We start from the raw sequence: 18,696 nt of genomic DNA on the forward strand, positions 1-18,696 counted from the left end.
CTGCTGCTTTGTCAGATGAGTTAAGCCATGTGTTTGTTGCTAGTAACTTTAATTTTAAAATTCTGGATCTATTTTTATGTGACAAAGAAGCTTGTGATATGGTCTGATATGTTTTGTGTGCATAGGAAAATGATAGATCATAAATGATGAGGTGAAAGAAAAGTGCTGAAAGAACAAACTAATTTCTTATTAGTGTTTCTAGTGCTGATAAATAAGTTTGCAAGTGATAATTTTCTGCAGATCTGATGCTGTCTTGCAAAATATGAATGTATTGATGAGTTAGACTTGGAAGGAAATTCTGAAGAGCTATAAATTTAAGTTAGATTTTCTTCATGAAAATTCATTAGTAAAAATCTGAAATGATGCTAATTTTTTGTTGATGGGTTTTCTGGGCGGGTTTGTTTTATTTTAACAAAGCAAGCTGAGGTTCACTGTTGTAGACAACACATGTGCTTAGAGTACAGGTAGTGTGTGCCCCTCAGGCCAGCAAAGCACAGGAGGAGGAATTGAAGGAGGCTGCTGAACAGTCTCAGTTTCAGGGAAGCTTTCTTATGCCTGCTGGGAGATACTGAATAGAAACAATGAGACTTAAAAAGGCCAAGTTTATCACAAAGTAATGCCATCACACAATTATAGATGCTCATTTCATGGCTGGAGACAATTAAGGTGCTGCAGAGGGAAGCAGTGGCAGTAATGGTGCTCCCTGTGGGGAAGATGATCTTGAGTCTGTTTGACCTGAGGACAACTCTTGAGGAGCAGGAATCCAAAAGACAGAAGCAGCCTGTAGTGATGCAGTTATTGCAGCTCTGCCTTGGCTAGATCTGTCACTCCAAAGAGGATTCCTGTGGCACCCTGGCTTACCTGTGTGATGCCCACCAATTTGGCCAGGCATTCTGTAGAAATGCCAAGAAGCACCTGGTGGTAGTGATCTTTGGGTGTTGGTTTTTGGCCTAAAGCTGTAATTTTCAAGGGTGTGGTTGAAGTCTAATACATGCATTTTCAAATGTCAAAATATATCTTCAGTTTTCTTTAAGGAAATTGATCACCATTGAAAGTGCGTGTTTATAATACGCAAAACACATACTTACAGGAAATGAATGTATTTATTGTATGTGCACTAAATTAATCAATAGCCTGCAGCTATTGACATTTGAGAGCAGAGTTTCATATCTTAACATTAGAGGTACATTTCAGTTACATTCTCATTTCTTCAGAGTTTGGAGAAGTGTCACAGGATTTGCTTTTAACATTTTTTAGCAGAGATTATTGCAATATTTCTGTCAGATAACAAAAGGAATGCATCATCCTTAATGGTGGCCTGTACTTGTCAAGGCATGTCATCCTGTAGAGAAAAGGGAAAAAAGAGAGTAATTTACTCTTTGTGCTAACAAAGTACTGAACCAAATTTATGTATAGTTTCAGGTATATTGACTAGTTTCAAAATTGAAAGGATTTATTTTCTCAAAAAACCTCATTAAAATGCTTTATAATAATGGAGGCAGATAAGGCTACCTGAACAAAGAGTAATAAGGATTGTTTTATATTCAGTGATCAAAGTTTTTTATAGTTTTTTTTAGAGGCCATGACAATAAACATCTGCTCTGTTGAGTGTTTCTGGTTCAGTCTTGTTTTTCTGGTATTTCTTTCCATGATTAGGTTTAGATTAAAATTGAAAGATAAGCCTCCTAAAGGGTGTAAGCATTACGCTCAAACCTAGAAAAAAAAGTATTTTATCAAGTAGATGAATTTCATTTTAACAAACACAATGTAATTTCTGACCAATTTCATAAAGAAAAATCTCTGTCCTTAAAATTTTAAATGAAACCTCAGCAACATGTGCATTCCTACTTTCTATACAACTTTCATATAAAAAAATTACAGAGTGCCATACTGCTGTGTGGAGTGCAAATTGAATAAAATGAGTTATCTCAAACACAACTGAAACAGTAGGAAGCAGAAAAAATAAGTAAAATTTACAAAGCAAGAGATGGAAGGAAGCCATTCATTCTTAAAAAAAATAAAAAGGTATATTGTTAGGAAGGGGTAAAAATTATTAAATGAAAGATTAAGACGAATTTTTTTGATCACTGATAGCTAAGAGAATAAACTACTTCAATTAAAGCATCCTTCATCAAAGATTATTTAGATTTACTAGATTTTGCTGCTGTTCATTTGGCTATACATGTGAAAATCAAAGGGTTGACTGTGTTCTGTAATATTCTGGGTGTAAATTGTGCCTTATGGAGCACTTTTAAAAACTAGGCCTTTTATCAGAAGCTTTATAACCAGATGTTAATATAGTGCAATAAAAAATTATATTGGAATTGTATATGATTGCAGCAGCTTTTCTGCTGAACTAACATACTTGGGTTTTTTTAATGGATTCTGATTTCTTCCCCGTATTTGGAATTCAGATGTTCCTTAATAATTATTTTCTATTAGACTGTGAGTTGTAAACTTCTTGTAGACCTCTAATTATATTCTTATTCCTGTTTTCACTAGTGCAGTCAGAATGACTTTAATGCAAATAATGCTTTGAGTTTTCAATGTTTTCATAGTATGTGGCTGACAAGCACATAACCTTCCTTGAGCATTGGCTCTCATGGGTCAGAAAACACAGTTTAGATTAAGAATAGGAATGAGTGTCTGTGCTCTTAAATTCCTTTGTAGAGTTACATTTGTTAAGTAGCTTGTGGTTGCTTAAGTATTTTGGCCTCCACCAATTTAAGTGGAACAAAATGTTAAAAAGGAGCGAAATTACATTTCAGCTGTGGAGGAATAAAGGATACACACAAAAGGAGCTACAGGGTAAGAGGGGTACGTTTTTCTTAAATCAGGTTAGTGCATCTGATGTATCTAATAGTGCCTGAATTCTCAAGAAGATCTGTTTATTTAAATGTTGATTAAGGAAGAATTCAGAGGTGAGAATAGGTAAGGCTTCAAGATTCCTTATTTGCAAGGTAAATACTGTACTTAGCCTACTATTGACAGTAGTGCATGGATTTCAAGCTCAGTTCATAATGAAGTAAATGCTATTACCAATTCTATCCTTTCTGTCACTTGGATTTCTTCCTAATAGAGTTGCCAATGATTTACACAGTGTATTACTAAAATCAAGATAACCCCCAGAGGGTGGTGACCAGTTGTGCAAAGTCTAATTAGAGGCCAGTAACTCCTGCTCTACCGCTAGGGTCAGTCATGTATCCAATCCTTCCTTCATCCACTTCTTCATTAACAAGCTGGGTGATGGGGCACTAGCAGTTTTACTGATGAGACCACTCTTGGAGGAGGGGCTGATATACTAGAGGGTCAAGCTGCCATCCAGAGCAGCCAGAAAGGCTGGAGAAATGGGTTTGACAGGAGCCTCATGCAGATCAACAAGGGGGAAAACAAAGTTCTGCAACTGGGGGAGCACAACTCCAGGCACCACAACATGACTTCACTTCAAACATCTTCCCCCTTCCTTCTTTTTGAGCAGCTTTATATACGAGGAGTGATGCTGTATAGTATGGGATATCCCTTTGGTCTGTTTGGTGTCAGTTGTCTTAACTTTGTCTCCTCACAGCTACTTGTACAGCTGCTAGAAGAGGTGGTAAATTCTTCAAAACATTCATGTTCACTGTTTACATTTCATGTTTAATTTTAGAGGAGGATGTGCACACATGCATGTCATAAAGATTGCTTCATGGGTAATCATCTTTGTCGAGAGAATACTTTAACATGTACAACCAAAATATAATGCCAGACTAGCTACTGCAAACAAAATTACCCCAGCCAGAGCGAACACAGTAACAAAGATTACTGCGTAATCTGTCTGTAGAATCTGTAGATTCTACAGACCACACAGGAAAATTTTGTCACTAATACAGGAGAAAAAAGATTGCGGAAGACAGCATTTAGAAGATTTACTAAAGTAATAATAGAATCTGCTAATATCTAGCAGAACCATTTGGTGTATTTGCTGCTTCCTTTTGTGTGTTCTTCATTGATCAGCTTTTTTTTCTGCAGCTAAGAGATTTTCCATTGCTTTTGCCATCTGAATAATGAGTTGGTGGTATGTGAGAAAATACCAGTATCTTGTTAAAGAACTGTATGCATCTGCTGTAAAAAACCCAGTGCAGCATGTTCTTTTTAAACTCTTGGCATCTATGTAGTGTTATATGACTTCTGATTCAAAGCCAACATCTTGCTTGGAATGCAGGCCAAGCTCACTGGTACACTGAAATACCATAAGTTAAGGCTACAGTTTCTTTTCTGTGTGGCTTTGCCTTTTTCATGTCCTCGCACAGTCACAAATTAGCTAATACAGGAGATTATTTGAAATTTAGATAGGTTATTTCTGTTCCAGCTCAGTGGTTTTAACATGCTATCTGAAGCTTATGAAAGACAATGCAAAATGAACACGTGTGGCTAGAAAAACATAGAATGAAGAATCTTGGGGTTTTGGTTTGAAGAAAATAGTAATTTGGTGGAAGGTCTAATTTGGAACTATAGTACTCTGAAAGGTATTGCATGCTGACCACTGAAACTTAGACATTATTTTTGAGGGATGAATTAAGCCTTTCTCTTCCTGGGGTAAAGAAATCTAACTGGAAACAACTGGATATGGGACTAAGTATATGGCTAAGTGTCTTATATAGTTCAAGGAGACTGTCTTGGACATTGTTACAAACACCTGTAGTTCCCCCAAGCCCATTTGACATAACCTTTTTATATGTGGGTGGAAGTGAAAATGTGTTTGCACATATGTGAAAATATTTTAGCCTATTTTAATAATTTGAGTGTTTGGGGAGGGTGTTGTGCATGCATAATGTGACTCTGCTTTTCCATTCCTCTCTGTTTAAATTACATGGAATGTTTAAATGAAAAATCACGTTACCCCATGGTTTTGTTTGCCTTTGAGTGTTTTGTTGGTCATACCTGATCCAGAGCTGATAATTTTTCTGTTGGAATATATTTGGTTAACAGATGATTCAGAGTACTTTGTTTTGGTAGCTGAATTTACTGTATTCAGTTGAGAGGAATAGCGTGGGTTTTAATATGCTTGAAATATAAAGGTTTTGACATAAACTTGACTTTCCTTTTCCTGTGCTTAAGTATTTCACATTCTATGTCTTTTTCTTTTCTTGGTTGTTTTTTTAAACTTCTTTATTTTTCTTTATTTCCTGTTTTTTTTCTGAAATATTCTTAGCATCATTTTAGCCCTTTCATGAAAAAGAAAACATAAGTTTAGGGAAGTACTGCAAAAAAACCCTGAGGCAAACAGGTATTGTATGTTGAATTGTACAGTTGCTTTGTCTACTGATCTTCAAGAAAGAATGGTCAAAGAACAGCTGTGCAGGTAATCTGAGGTCACTTCTGAAGTTTATAAATTGCACAGTAGCTTTTCGAAATCTTACTTCTCTCCTCCTGTTATATGATAATTCAGAATTTGGTTTAGCAGGAGGGTTGAACTTCACAAGAGTTTTTATGTAGCAGTAAGAAGTCAGATAAAATAGTACTTTTTCCCCCAAGGAGCTAAACCTGTCTGTGCTATTATTCTCTTTTACAGCTCACATTGAGTTTCATCAGTGTGGCTTAATACAGTGCCGTTAATAATGCAAAGCAGCTTCCATAACAATTTTTACAGCTCATGAATCTATTCTGAAACAGTTTTAAAGAAGTTGCCAGTGAGGTTTTTCAAAACCCCTCCTGTAAAACCCACTTTTTCTTATGAAAAATCTTTCCCATCAGCTACCTTTATTTCTGTACTTAATCTGAAGGACTTGAAACACATAGTTTATGATTCATGAAATTGGTATGAACATTAGATCTACTGGCATAGGTGGTATCAAAAATAGTACTTCTCTAAAAAGACAATTTCTCATTCCTATGCTGATAAGCCCTATCCACATGTACACAGCTGTTACTTTTTTTTTGTCTGGTTCATCACGTTCTGATAAGTGAGATTTGAATACCCATCTGATGAAAATTGTCTGCGATTCTGATTTTCTTAGCCATAAAAAGAATTTTACTCCAATTATCCTTAGTATTGGAAATGAAAGATTAACTTTCCATTTTTGTTGATGTGGAAAAATAGCTCTTAGCTGCAGTAATTCATACTACTGATATTTCCTATTTACCTTGGAAGAAGGAGAGCAAATAATACTTTCCAAAGTATTTTTGATGCATTTTTTCTGCTTAAACCATGAAGAAACAGGCATCATGTTTGTTTATGCACTTGACTCCTGAGATGTTGACAATATCCCTCTATTTTGAGTTTTTTTAGAAGAATGTTAAGGATTAATATACTGGGATGAGGGAAAGGGGAAGGATATTTAGGTTTTTCACAAATGCCACATGCTGTTCTGGGATAGATTCTTAAGATTGGAAAGTCATATGTTTTGAGTTCTCTTAAAGCAATAAGTTTTGGTTGATTCCTTCTGGGGCTCCTTAAATTAGCTGAAGTTTCCAGCCTATAGAGTTTTTTATCCTTTTTTACTTTGCTACATCTACAGTTAAGATGAAAAACAGTGACAGTGTTTGTTATAGATACTACCTTTTGAACTAGGAAGAGTAACTAATGTGACAGAGAACATGAGATGAGTAAATAACAGCGATGATAACAAAAAGTCTTACTTACTCACAGTGTTGGAGGAACCTGATCAGGATTTCTTCACTCTTCCTCTTTGAAAAATCTTGCTTTGGAGTTTGGGTAAGAATCTTGGTGTTGTTTGGTGGTTCTCTGAAATTGAATACAAACACAGGTGGCTTTTTTCTCTCTCCTTTTAGAAACTGTAAGATTTTTAGAACCAAATATTTAAGATGAGGCTCATAAATTCATACCTAATGCTCAAAACATCTGTTTTTAAAAGTTTACTTTCTAATTGCTTTACTGCTGGTTTTTAATTTGAAAAAGTACCATTTTAGGATTCTTAATGATTGAAATTGTTACTGGGAATTATAGAAAAATAATGCTAAGGGAATTTGAACACTAAGTATTAGATCATGATTATGTTTTGTATTTTATTGAAAGCTGTTCTAATTTACTGCAGATGATTTGTAAGTGTTCTTCCTGGTATAGTAATTTGTGATCTCTTTGATGTAGCTTCTCCTAATGAAGGGAGATGGGCAGGATAAAAACTGCACTTATGTATTTTGAAGATGTTTAGGGTAATAGTGATAACATTTCAGTCTCATAGCTCAGAAGAGGAAAATTGAGATTTCATTTTTGCAGCAACCATCTGCTGTTCAAACTGTTCTTAGTGCCTTGCACACAACTCCATTATATGCTCACCAAAGTAAGGATTGATGAACAATTGAATCTCTGCTAACTGTTCAAGGTTTGAACCTTATCATGACCTAGGGAACCATGAAACACCCTAACATTATAAAAGGAATGCTACGTATCCAGGAAAAGAATAGTGTATATCCAGAATACTTTATTTTATGGGTAAAAGGAGACATTTCTTATTATTTCTAAGTATTGCTTTTCACAATTGAAAGTTTTATTTCTTTAATTACTGGTCTGTTTGAGGTTTGGTTTTTGTCACTTACAATTAACTTCTGAAATAACTCTTCTCTTTGAGAATGCTTATCTTTGTTGAAATCAGACAAGTGTGCTGGGTGGTTGCCAGAGTCTAGAAAGATAGTCCCTGGCAAGCTGCTGCATATAAAAACCTTGTGTGTGATGTGCGTTATCAAGTGCCTGGCTATTGGGGAAGGGTAACTGTCAAGGCTGACCAAGTTCTCCCCTTTGTGAACTGTCTGGTTGATAACTTGTTTCTCAGTGTTTGACCAACAGATGTAACAATACCTCCAAAGTAAGATAAACTGATAGGATTCCCATCATCTTATTAGTAAAGCTATGCTTGAAGTGTGATGTTCATGTAATTCAGTTTCTCCTCCTGGGGGAAGCTAGAGGACAGAAATAAAGCAGAATGTGGTAAGCTTGTAGATTTCCCAAGTTATTCCATTTGGAAATAAAGTATATAATTAAGATTACAAATGAGTATGCTCAAATGCTAATTTGTGTGACTGAATTTTTCGGAAGTGCTTTTATATTCCGTGGTCCAAAATTAACAAGAGAAAAATCTGAACAAGCACAAGGTAAAGAGATAGTGATGTCACAAGAAGAGGGCTGCATCATAAATGTCTTCCTTCTGGGTGAAATTAATGGGCATTAATAGTCTCAGGAGCTCTGTTTGCTGTCATTCAGATTACATTGATTAGGTACAAAAATGTACTGGATTTGCTCCATTTGATTTAGAAGCAACTAACTCTATTGAAATGAAAATTTCTGTGACTTGGACTCATATGCATTAAAGTGTCTGTTGATCTATATCTACATTCAAGAATATTTCTGTCCCATTTTTCTGTCACATTTCTTTTGTAACTTTCATTATCTTTTGCATACTTGATTAATCTGTAGAGTAATGGCATTTGACAACTGGAAAAATCCTTACATTCTATTCACAATCAGAATAAGGCAGTTAGAGAAGATGATGAACTTCGTGATCAGACATATTACTTTATTTCATAACCTTTGTTTATGAGTGCTAGTATTTATGCATTGATTTTGACATTGATAAATGTGCCTTATTGATGTCTTTAATTATTGACAGCTATTCAGATTATTGAATGATGTCATATTAAACTCAGAGCAATTCAAGTAGGTTTAGTGAGACAACAAACTTGCATAGAATGTCTTGTTATTTTTGACCTTACTGTTCATATTATAGTTTACTAATTAAAGGCAATTATCTGACCAATGACACTGTGTTTTGAACACTATTTGTGTTCAAATAGTGAAGAATATCTGTTAGAAATTAATATCTAACACATTGCAAATTAGAAAATTTGGTTTGTTTCTTTTTTAATGTCAGAATTGTACATTGGCATGATGTATATGACTCTCTCTTCTGCTAGATTTTTTTCTTACTGTCTGCTGAAGGAACTTCTTTTGTGCAGTTTATAGGAGTAATATCAAATGAAGCTGATCAAGCTTTGACTAATTCAATGATTGTGAAAAATCTGGCAGAACCACAATAAATTAATAAATGAGTTAAAGTGGTATAAGAAATGACTGAAGGCTTTCATAAAAGTACAGATTAATGTACAGATGCAATGATAATAAATCCTTCAACAGATAATTTGATTTCCACTTCATGTTGTTATTTTCTTTTGTTAGTTCTCTGAAGAATTATCAGATTTTTTTCCTTCATAAACAAGCTTTTGAAATGTCATATTGTCAATTTATTCAAAAAGTTATTCACTGAAGTACAGAATCCTTGTAGTTAAGCAGTAAAAAATCCATTGAATTTTAATTCTTTAAGTTTTTGGCTCTACCACACTTATTTCAATGTTAAAAACTCTTATGTTAATACCTCTAAGTAATAATTTTTGTGGGTTTGTTTTTTTTACAGCTTTCTTTGCAAATTATTTTCTTAAATTTGAGTATTATTATTGAAAGAGTGTGCAGTTTGATGGCACTTCCTATCTATTTGTAGTATAACAGCTTCTGAATCTGACATTCATTCTGCAAAAAGTATCAATTGAGATGAAGGAAATACGTTTCTTATGATGTTTGATCAGTGAGGCTGTAGTTTTAAGCAATAATCTTGTGTATAGGGGAAAAATAAACTATTGTATATTGAGAATTTCCTCCTAAGTCTCACAGTTTCCCACCCAGGGAAGAGAGACAGTAAAGATTGGTTTCCATCATGCAGCATGGTAGTGTGGTACAGGAATTCTTGGGATGGGACTGAGAGGTGTTGTGTGCTGGGAGTTTGGGTTAATAGAGGCATTCAGAGAGTCTCTGGAATGCACACTTGTAACATTCTACTTATGAACAAAAGCGTAGAAATCACAATAGCAATGATCCCCACCCCTTTTTAGATTTGCTGAATTCCTGTTCGACAAAAAGTCTCCAGAGAGAGTGAATCCATGACCTCCCTAGGCAGCTTACTCCAATTCCTAACCACTCTGTCAGTGAAGAATTTTTTTCTAATTTTTAATCTGAACCTCCCTTGGCACTATTTAAGGCCATTTCCTCTTGTCCCTTTCATTTGGGATGTGGCAGAAGAGACTTACTCCCACCTAGCTTCAACCTCCTTTTCTCCAGACTGAGCACCCCGCACTTCCTCAGCTGTATCCTATCAGACTTGAGCTGCAGACCCTTCCCCAACTCCAGTGCCCTTCTCTGGACATGCTCCAGCCCTTCAATATCCTTTCTGAAGGGAAGGGCCCAGAACTGGACACCAGTGCCCAGCACAGGGGGATGGTCAATTCCTGGACAAATGCTTTACCTGCCATGTTGTGGTGGTTTGACAGGAAATATGTTTTCTGGGATGCTGTAGTCAGGCCAATTGGTGCTCAGATTTTAATATTGGCACCTAATGTGGCCATTGGGACATTGGATCCGCCTCTGAGAACGGGGTTAAAAGCAGGGCTCTCCCCGGGGAGGCTCTCTTGGGTTTCCGGCGGGAAAGAGTTCGGGTCTCTCCCCCGGCCCAGCTGCTGGATGGGCAGGGGGAGGGGAAAGCCATGAGGCCGAGAGAGGTAGGCCTGAGCCCGGGGGTGGAAGGGTGGAAGAGAGAGAGAGAGAGACCGGGAGCCACCGGGCAGCCCCCCCTGAGAGACACAGAGAGAGAGAGAGAGAGAGACCGGGAACCATCAGGCAGCTCCCCCCCCCCCCCGGAGACAGAGAGAGAGAGAGAGAGAGTCGGTGCCTGAGACTGTAACCTTGAAGCTTGATAAACATGGGCCTGTGCCGGCAGCACGGCTGGGATGGAGAAGAAGGGGGGGTTCAGGCAGCCGCTTGTAGGAGCTTTTAACCCCTTTTCAGAGAATGAGAACTTTACAGAACATTGACCTCTCCTAGAAGAGAGATAGAGTGGAAGATGAGGAAGGAAATGTGCAAGTGTGAGAGAGGTCTGGGCAAGTGAGAGATGTTGGAAGAATAGAGAAGAATTTTAGTGGGAAGAGATGATGGAGTGGCTTTTGCTGGACTCTCTTTGTATAGCCATGGACAGACCCATGTTCCTTGTGATACAGGGACTGCATTCTAGGGGGAGGCAATGGCCACAGAACCAAGAGGGTTTGGTGTGGGTACCCCTCGGCCCCAGGGGATGAAAAATCTGGGGGGACAGGTGTCCCAAAGTTGAGACTGTGCCTTTTTGGAGTGGGACAAAGCATCCTTAAAAGTCAACCCTAGAAGCAGCTCTGGTCCGTGTTCAGTGGTTAGAGTGCTGCACATGAAAGGAAGAGGTCACCATTGGCACAAGAAGGACTCCTTCTCCTCTTGATGAACTGAGGATTGAGTATTCTGAAGGGTGGTGCCGGACCGAGAGTCGAAGATTTGGGGGATGAATTGTATTGGGAATTTGATGGGGAGGAGGAGGAGATGTATTTGTGAAGTTTTCATTTTCCTTATGTGTTTCTTTTTTTTCTCCCTTTCTCTTGTAGTTTAGTTAATAAATTTTTTATTTCTAAGTAGGAGCCTGCTTTGCTTATTCCTGGTCACATCTCACAGCAGAAACCAGGGAGAGGGTATCCTCATGGGGGCACTGGCATTGTGCCAGTGTCAAACCATGACACGTGTTATCTTTTCAAGCAGTTGCCTGTAATATTTCCAACTTCCAAAAAAGATATAAGAGATGCAGATATGTGTCTTGTTGACAAGTCAGAAGATCAGTTCATTTCCATGTGCACTGAGGAGAAAAATGTGGGAGTTTTTCTTAAATTTAGTAGTAAGTTACTTTGTATACTAAAATGAAGTTTTCTTATCTAATTTTCACTTGACAAATTGTTAAAATCAGGGTGCTAAATATTATTCCAGAGCTTGTGTGAAACTTTACATAGTGCTAATCTATCTACATACTTCCATGTTGTAGGCTTAATTTCTAATAAAAATTTGCTATACAATATCACCCACTATTTTGTTGTATAGCAAGATTTCTAAACTCTTGAACTATAAATGCTTGTGTTTAAAATTTCTTGGTATGCTTGTGATTGGGTGCTCTAAATGTAATACTTTTTCAGCTCCATTTCTGAAATATGTCTTAGAGAAACTGTATCTTGCATATTTGCACAGACTGAAAATTCTGCTTTCCTTTTCATAGGATAAGAAGTGGGTTCTCAATCATGAAGATGTCACGCTGGGGGAATTACTGGGCAAAGTAAGTAATAAAGTGAGCTAAATAACATTTGAGTAAGTATACTGTCATCATTAAGCTATTTCTGTGTACCTTTTCTTTTAAATTGCTCTGGTATGTAATTTTTATGTCAATTTTTTACACTAATACATGAGACAACCTTATGCTTTAAACAGACATAAGTCACATTTGCTAGTAAACATTATAATGATTGTGCTGAAAGTATTTAAGTAGCATACATATTTTTTTCTCTTTTGTAAGTGTTTTCAGCTAACTAGATTTCTATAAAGCATGATGTGGCTGTTTTACTTTCTGTAGTTGGAGACAAATGTTGCAAAATATAAATAAAACCACGTAGAGAAATAGGTGTATACTTATGCATTTGTGTACAAAATTTGATATGATGAGATGACTAAATAATTATTTATTAAAACAAATGCTAATTGTTTGTGCATGATTATTTTCACTCATTCATTGATGGAATTAGATAATTTCACAATCTTATTATGTCTTGTGTAGTTCATAAACATGTAGTTTACAAAGTCTGCTTAGGAACTACAGATCTTTAAAATCAGGCAAACTCCTCACTTTTTTTGGCACCTTTGCACCTGCCATGACCATTTTGGGTGCTACTCTGGACACAGAGTAGTTTGAAAAGATTTTCCAAAAACTGAGAAAATAAGATTAAATGAGGAAGAGACAAATCAAAGTAGTTAATTACCTTCTTGTCATGGTGCACACTAAAAAAAAAGTCAGTAAGAAATTCAAGAATGGGGAAGTAAAATATTTCCATAAACTTCTGTTTCCCAGTATAAAAGCTTTTTGGGAGATTAAGATGACAAAAAGTATGACCATATTGAGCTGTGCCTTCATGAAATACAGGTACTGCAGGATCTTCACATTCTTAAACAGGATGGTATCAAGGGAGAAAAATTAAGATGTTCCCGCCACAAAAAAAGCTTTGACTTGTTAAAAAATAAATATGAATTAGTTTTGATGTGTAAAGACAGTTAAAGCAATTTGAAAAGCATTTTTTAGTAAATTCAATTTACATGGTATTGCATGTTTTTGGCACAAAGCATTTTTAACATTCAGTAAAGGCAGCTCAGAATTTTAATTATAGAAGGATGTTCTTTAAGAAATACAGAATAGGCTAAAAACTTTATTGGAACACAGCATGATTCTTATGCATTCACCTCTAACAAGATGTGATCATACTAAAAAAGATAAGAATGACAGGAATATCAACATTTATATGACAAACTGTGATATAAAAAATAGCCATTCACCACAGAAGTGAGAAATCAGAGAGTCTACAAAACCTTGAGTGGCCTGGAAAAGATGAGGAAGAAATCACAAAATTTTAATGTGTAAAAGATGTAAGCTTTAGAAAAGATGCACCTCAGGGGTGAATGGTCAGTTTATTTACTCAGCATTAATTCAATAATACCCCACAAAATGAAAATTGCAGAATTGGAATGTGTTTTATAAAGATTCTCTATCTAATAATACTTCAGTATTGTCAATAAAGAAGTAAACCATTTTCAAGACTTAAAGAAAGCTCAGGATGGATTCAGATTTCACTGTTAAATACTTCTGACCAGAATGGTAAAGGAAAAGTGGCCTGGGAGCAACTCACCTGCTTACCTTGGGTGCCTCATGCCATTTCAGATCTGAGAGGTAATGTACTAGCCTCTGGAAGTGCTTTAGAAGGGCTCTCAGAGATCCTGAGCCTCCCTTGCCAGCTACATCTTCCTTGTCCCAGCATACAGAAAATTCTGCAGGTGTGTTCAGCCCTGCATTTCTTCCCTTGTTACTGGAAGCACGTTACTCTTTTCCATCTGTGAGTTTCTTTTTCTCCTTTTCTGTCATCTTTCTTAGGCAACACTAAATTCAGCTGCATGATGTAATGAAATCTTCATCACTCAGGAAAGGAAGGCAAACATCTCCAGCAGACTTTTTTGAAGTCACATGCAGCCCCAGACACCAGGACACAGAACTGTAGTATGTGTAGAAATTAATCAGACATAGTTTCAAAATTGAGTTGTGCTTATTCTTTGGGAAATACAAAGCTTTACTAGATGTAGGAGATCTGTAGTTTTCTTCTTGTTTCCTTCTCTTGAGGGTTTTTTCATTGATACCAGTACTTTATACCTCACAGTTTCCTTCTTCTTTCAATTTGTGTCCTAATTAATTTTCCTTTTGTTTTTATTAAATAAAAATGCATCAGGTGGAGTCTTTTATGGTATTTAGTACTTCAATTGTCTTCTATGAAAGGTAGAAAAAACCTAACTTGCCTTAGGGGTATGTTATTCACTACCTAAAATGTCTGGTGATAAAAGGAGCTGCCTTCTAAAGTCTTGTCCAAATGAGAGCCTTACAGATTTCTCTTTATATAGCAGTGCTGAGCTTGGGTTTTAAAGAAATTCTGGATCACCATACACAGCAATACATTTTGCAGTGGGTTTAATTTATTATAAGAACTAATATTCAGTGTTTTCCTTCTTCATATTTTCTGTTTTTTCTTTCTTGTATATGAGAATGTTTATGTTATTTTGGTGTGTTTTGTCACAGTTTTTGAGATCAGTTTTTGGTCTCTTCCAGACTGCAAGTTAAAAACTATTCACAAGATACAATAGTGTGAAAACAAAAGAGGGCAAGAGTAAGAATAAGAAGAACAAAGTACTACAGTCCATGTCAGTTGATTTGAAAAGCTACTAAAAGGTTTTATGAGAAAATTCTAATTACTTAATTAATGGTGTTTTTTTCCTCCTTCCAGCAAGGTCAAAACAGAACTCATATGCGGTGTCCATATAATAGATGTACTATGTCAGAGTGAATGGCTTTGATTAGGACAGATACTGAAAGAAAATCTCATTTAGCTTCATAAACACATTCCAGAATTCTGGTCCACTTTCAGTAGCTCTCTGCATTATTTCTTCTGGCAATTCATTAAGATTTTATTTACCTAGAATGATCTTTTTTCTCCTGATTTCAGGGTAATTTTGGTGAGGTGTATAAAGGAACATTAAAGGATAAAACCCCAGTTGCTGTAAAAACTTGCAAAGAAGATCTTCCTCAAGAACTGAAAATAAAATTTCTCTCTGAAGCCAGGTAGGTTCTCTAAAATTACTCGTGGCAGTTTTTTCAGTTTTTATCACCAGATGCATTTACAAAACCTGACATTCTGAAAAATTTAAAAAAGCAGTTGTCAAACTTTTCCTTCTTTTCTCTCCCTCAGTACATTCCGCAGCTAAATATTGGCATTTTTAGTTACATCCCTAGTAACTAAACATTGGCATTTTTAACGTGTGAATGCAGTAGCATTTTCACTTGCTGAAACCATCTTATTGACAAGCCATGCCTGTAAAATAAAATTTTATTGTCTTAAGTGCTTTCATTTAGAACTTCTAAGATATACCATGAGGATTGGGATAAGAAGACTGGAAATGTTGTTAGTTTAAGTATGATTATACCAGGCCTAACTCCTGCCTTATATTCATGGCTAGTAGAGGTGATCAAATGTGCCCAGATTGCTTGTCTTAGTGGGGTATAGGCCCCGTTCAGTAATTTTCTCTTTGTAAGAAGAGTTTGCTCCAGTAGAGCTTTTTTTATACTCTGTCAATCAGCATGAGATTATATGCTTATTTTGCAAATTACAGACATGAGACAATGTGAAAAGCATTCTGAGTATCATCTGATGTACATAGGTAGATTCTGAGACTCCAGGGTGAGGGCTGTCTTGAGATAAATGTCATAATTTTTAAACTACCTTGCTTCTTCTTGCTTTGAGGATTCATATGCTTTAATTTCCATTCCCAAGTTAGTGTGATGAGTATTGGAAAATAAAAGATATCATCTGCACTTATAGAATGAGGATCAGCCACCCTATCTATTGAATAATTTAAAAAAACTTGTAACTTGACAACAGCAGAGATATGTCATTTTTTAAGCAGCTTGACACTAATGGGAAAAAATGGTCTGAAAAAAATGAAATGTGTTATTTTTCGCTAAATGTGTGTGTAGGTTAGTATTTTACTCTTGATCATTGGGAAAAAGGGAAAGAGAGGAGGTGCTTTGAGTCAGTAAATATCAGAAGGAACATTTAAGTTACAAGGTCTCTGTAGAACTTTTTCTTGCTCTTCTTTTCACTTAAAAATCATAGCATGCTGTTTTAGGCTGGAAATGTTCTTATTAAAGCATTGTGTCAAAAGATGTTAATTGTTCATTTAATTCTGAAAATTGATGTCCTTATAGTCTTCTAAAACTTATTGTATTAATTAATCTCTCAAAGTAAAATTGGAACAAGTGTTCTTTTGAACAGTGCAGCAGGGAAACATACAGACAAGCCATGTTTTGTTTTGATGTCGCTCTGCTTCTGGTCCACCACTGAAATTCTGACTATATGCAAGGGTTTTATCAGGCCATTTTTTAGCTATATATAGATAAGTGTCACATAGACAAATGGTAAAATTACAATAAGAATAATTTTTTATTTATTAGTGAATCAGTTATGATGTTCATTTAAAACAGAGTGGTGATTGATCTAACAGATTCTATCAAATCATTGATTTTGATAACAGTAACGATATTTTTTCATTGATAACAATAATGATATCTTCCATTAAAGTAACATTAAAGGTTTTAGATATTCTCCTGTAATGTTTAATCAGCCTGTACAATAAAGTTTATTAATATAATAAACTTTCTTGTGTGTTTTGCAGAATACTCAAACAATATGATCATCCTAATATTGTAAAACTTATAGGAGTTTGCACTCAACGACAGCCTATATATATTGTTATGGAACTTGTTCCAGGTAATTGGTTTTTTCCTTTTTTTTTGCAGCATATTTCCATAGGTTTCATTGTTTCCATAATGTGAAATGTATTATTTTCTATTTGTCTTATTCTGCCTTCCTTTTGCTGACCTCAAAAGTCACCTGTATTGAAAATCTTTGAAAATGCTGGTTCTACTAGCTTTGGAGTGTTTGAGCTCCGCAAGTCTGTTGAGAATTTTACTGTAGCCTTTAATGACAACAGAAGCTTCATTATTCTCCTGATGAGATATAAAATGTTATTTCTTTTAACAATAGAGTTCAGTAGTGAATATTAAGAAGTATTTAAAGAAACTTCACATCTGGGTAATGTCTCAATTTTAATAACTCTTGTTTGGATCACCTTTATTAATATACATTTTTTTCTTGACCAGAATGTATTGTTTCCTTTTAAAGTTGCTTTATTTTTGGAATTGGGTTCATTTTATTCAGCAATGGCTGGAGTGAATTTCAAATGACTGAGATGATAATAGCTTTTGGGCAATTTTACCTCTTTGTTGATTTTCTCAGCAGCTGCAAAATGTGTTGGTTTGGTAGCCTCTAGTACTGCTTAATATGCAACACTCTATTTGTTTTGTATATCACTGGATTCGTCATCAGAATTATACAGCTTCTTTAATAACCATTTTATTCAGGAAGACTTAGATTGCTTATAATTCTTGAATACATGCTGTACAGTGAGAGCACTGATGAAATATTTGACCTTGTGGAGTTTTCTGCCTTTATTAAATTAGATTATATTAGATTATTATATTTGTATGCACAATTAACTTTATTAAAACGGAGACTGAAAGCAGTGTCCTCGGTTTTAAGGGGTACTTTAGTAATCAGCTTCTCCATTTTTACTTCTATTTTTATTTATTTACTTCTCCAATTTACGTCTATTCTCTGAAGATAGAAGTAAATTCTGATCTTTTAACACCTTTATCATTCTGGTTCAGATTTTCCAGAGCCTTGTACAAGTTGTTGAAACATGCTAACGCAATTGAGGAGGAATTGAGTTAGAACTTTCTTCTGATTCTTATGCCTATTTTGCAGTTCAAGTCTATCCAAACATTCTTGGGATTGAATTTGCTTCAGAAAGAAGCTTCTTCCAGAGAGAATTGTTGCCCTGTTTCAATGGTCTGTAAACCCTCTGGGCTGGCTGCTCTGCCTGCACACCCAGATAAACAAGGGACTGCCTTCAAGCCACCACACTTCCCCATGTGCTCTTACTTTTTGGCACACCAAAAACTGACCATATGAGCAGAAAACATAAGGATGCCAGAGAAATGTCAAATCACTTAGATGAGTAGAGAAGCAGCGATTCTGTTGTTTTTTCTCCTTTTTTAGTGACAAGTTTGGATGAGATGACAAAAAAGTGATAGTTAATAGTGCTCTGACTTGGTATTTAATACTGCCCTTTGAGGAACAGGATAATGGTAAACTTGTATTCTGCTTGACACTAAACTTTCTCAGTATCTTCATTGTTTTGTTTTAAATGTGTGTATGCTTGAAGGTGTTTAAGCAGTTTAACTCTGACATTCTGTTTAATAACTAAAAATGTCAAGTTTTAACTTAGAATTGTGTTCTGTGAATGTATGCCTGAGAACACATGTAATTTATAAATGTCTGACAGTTTTTTCCCTGAGGATAAAATTAGAAGTACCTCCATAAAACAAGGGATTTCTCCTGTGATTTCGGACTTTTGTCTAATGCTTGCAAATTTTCTGCCATTTTTATATC

General features: G+C 35.7%; 1 protein-coding gene across 1 annotated transcript in view; it reads left to right on the forward strand.

Annotated features, from left to right (window-relative positions):
* The window catches only part of FER (FER tyrosine kinase), a 167,145-nt gene that overhangs the window by 98,757 nt on the left and 49,692 nt on the right, over positions 1 to 18,696 (forward strand). The window contains exons 14-16 of the mRNA XM_066568772.1: positions 12,102 to 12,158; positions 15,133 to 15,248; positions 16,859 to 16,953. Coding sequence (XP_066424869.1) covers positions 12,102 to 12,158; positions 15,133 to 15,248; positions 16,859 to 16,953 — 268 coding nt within the window. The remainder of the gene's footprint in view (positions 1 to 12,101; positions 12,159 to 15,132; positions 15,249 to 16,858; positions 16,954 to 18,696) is intronic.

This window comes from Molothrus aeneus, chromosome Z, assembly GCF_037042795.1.
Source record: "Molothrus aeneus isolate 106 chromosome Z, BPBGC_Maene_1.0, whole genome shotgun sequence".
NCBI lineage: Eukaryota > Metazoa > Chordata > Aves > Passeriformes > Icteridae > Molothrus > Molothrus aeneus.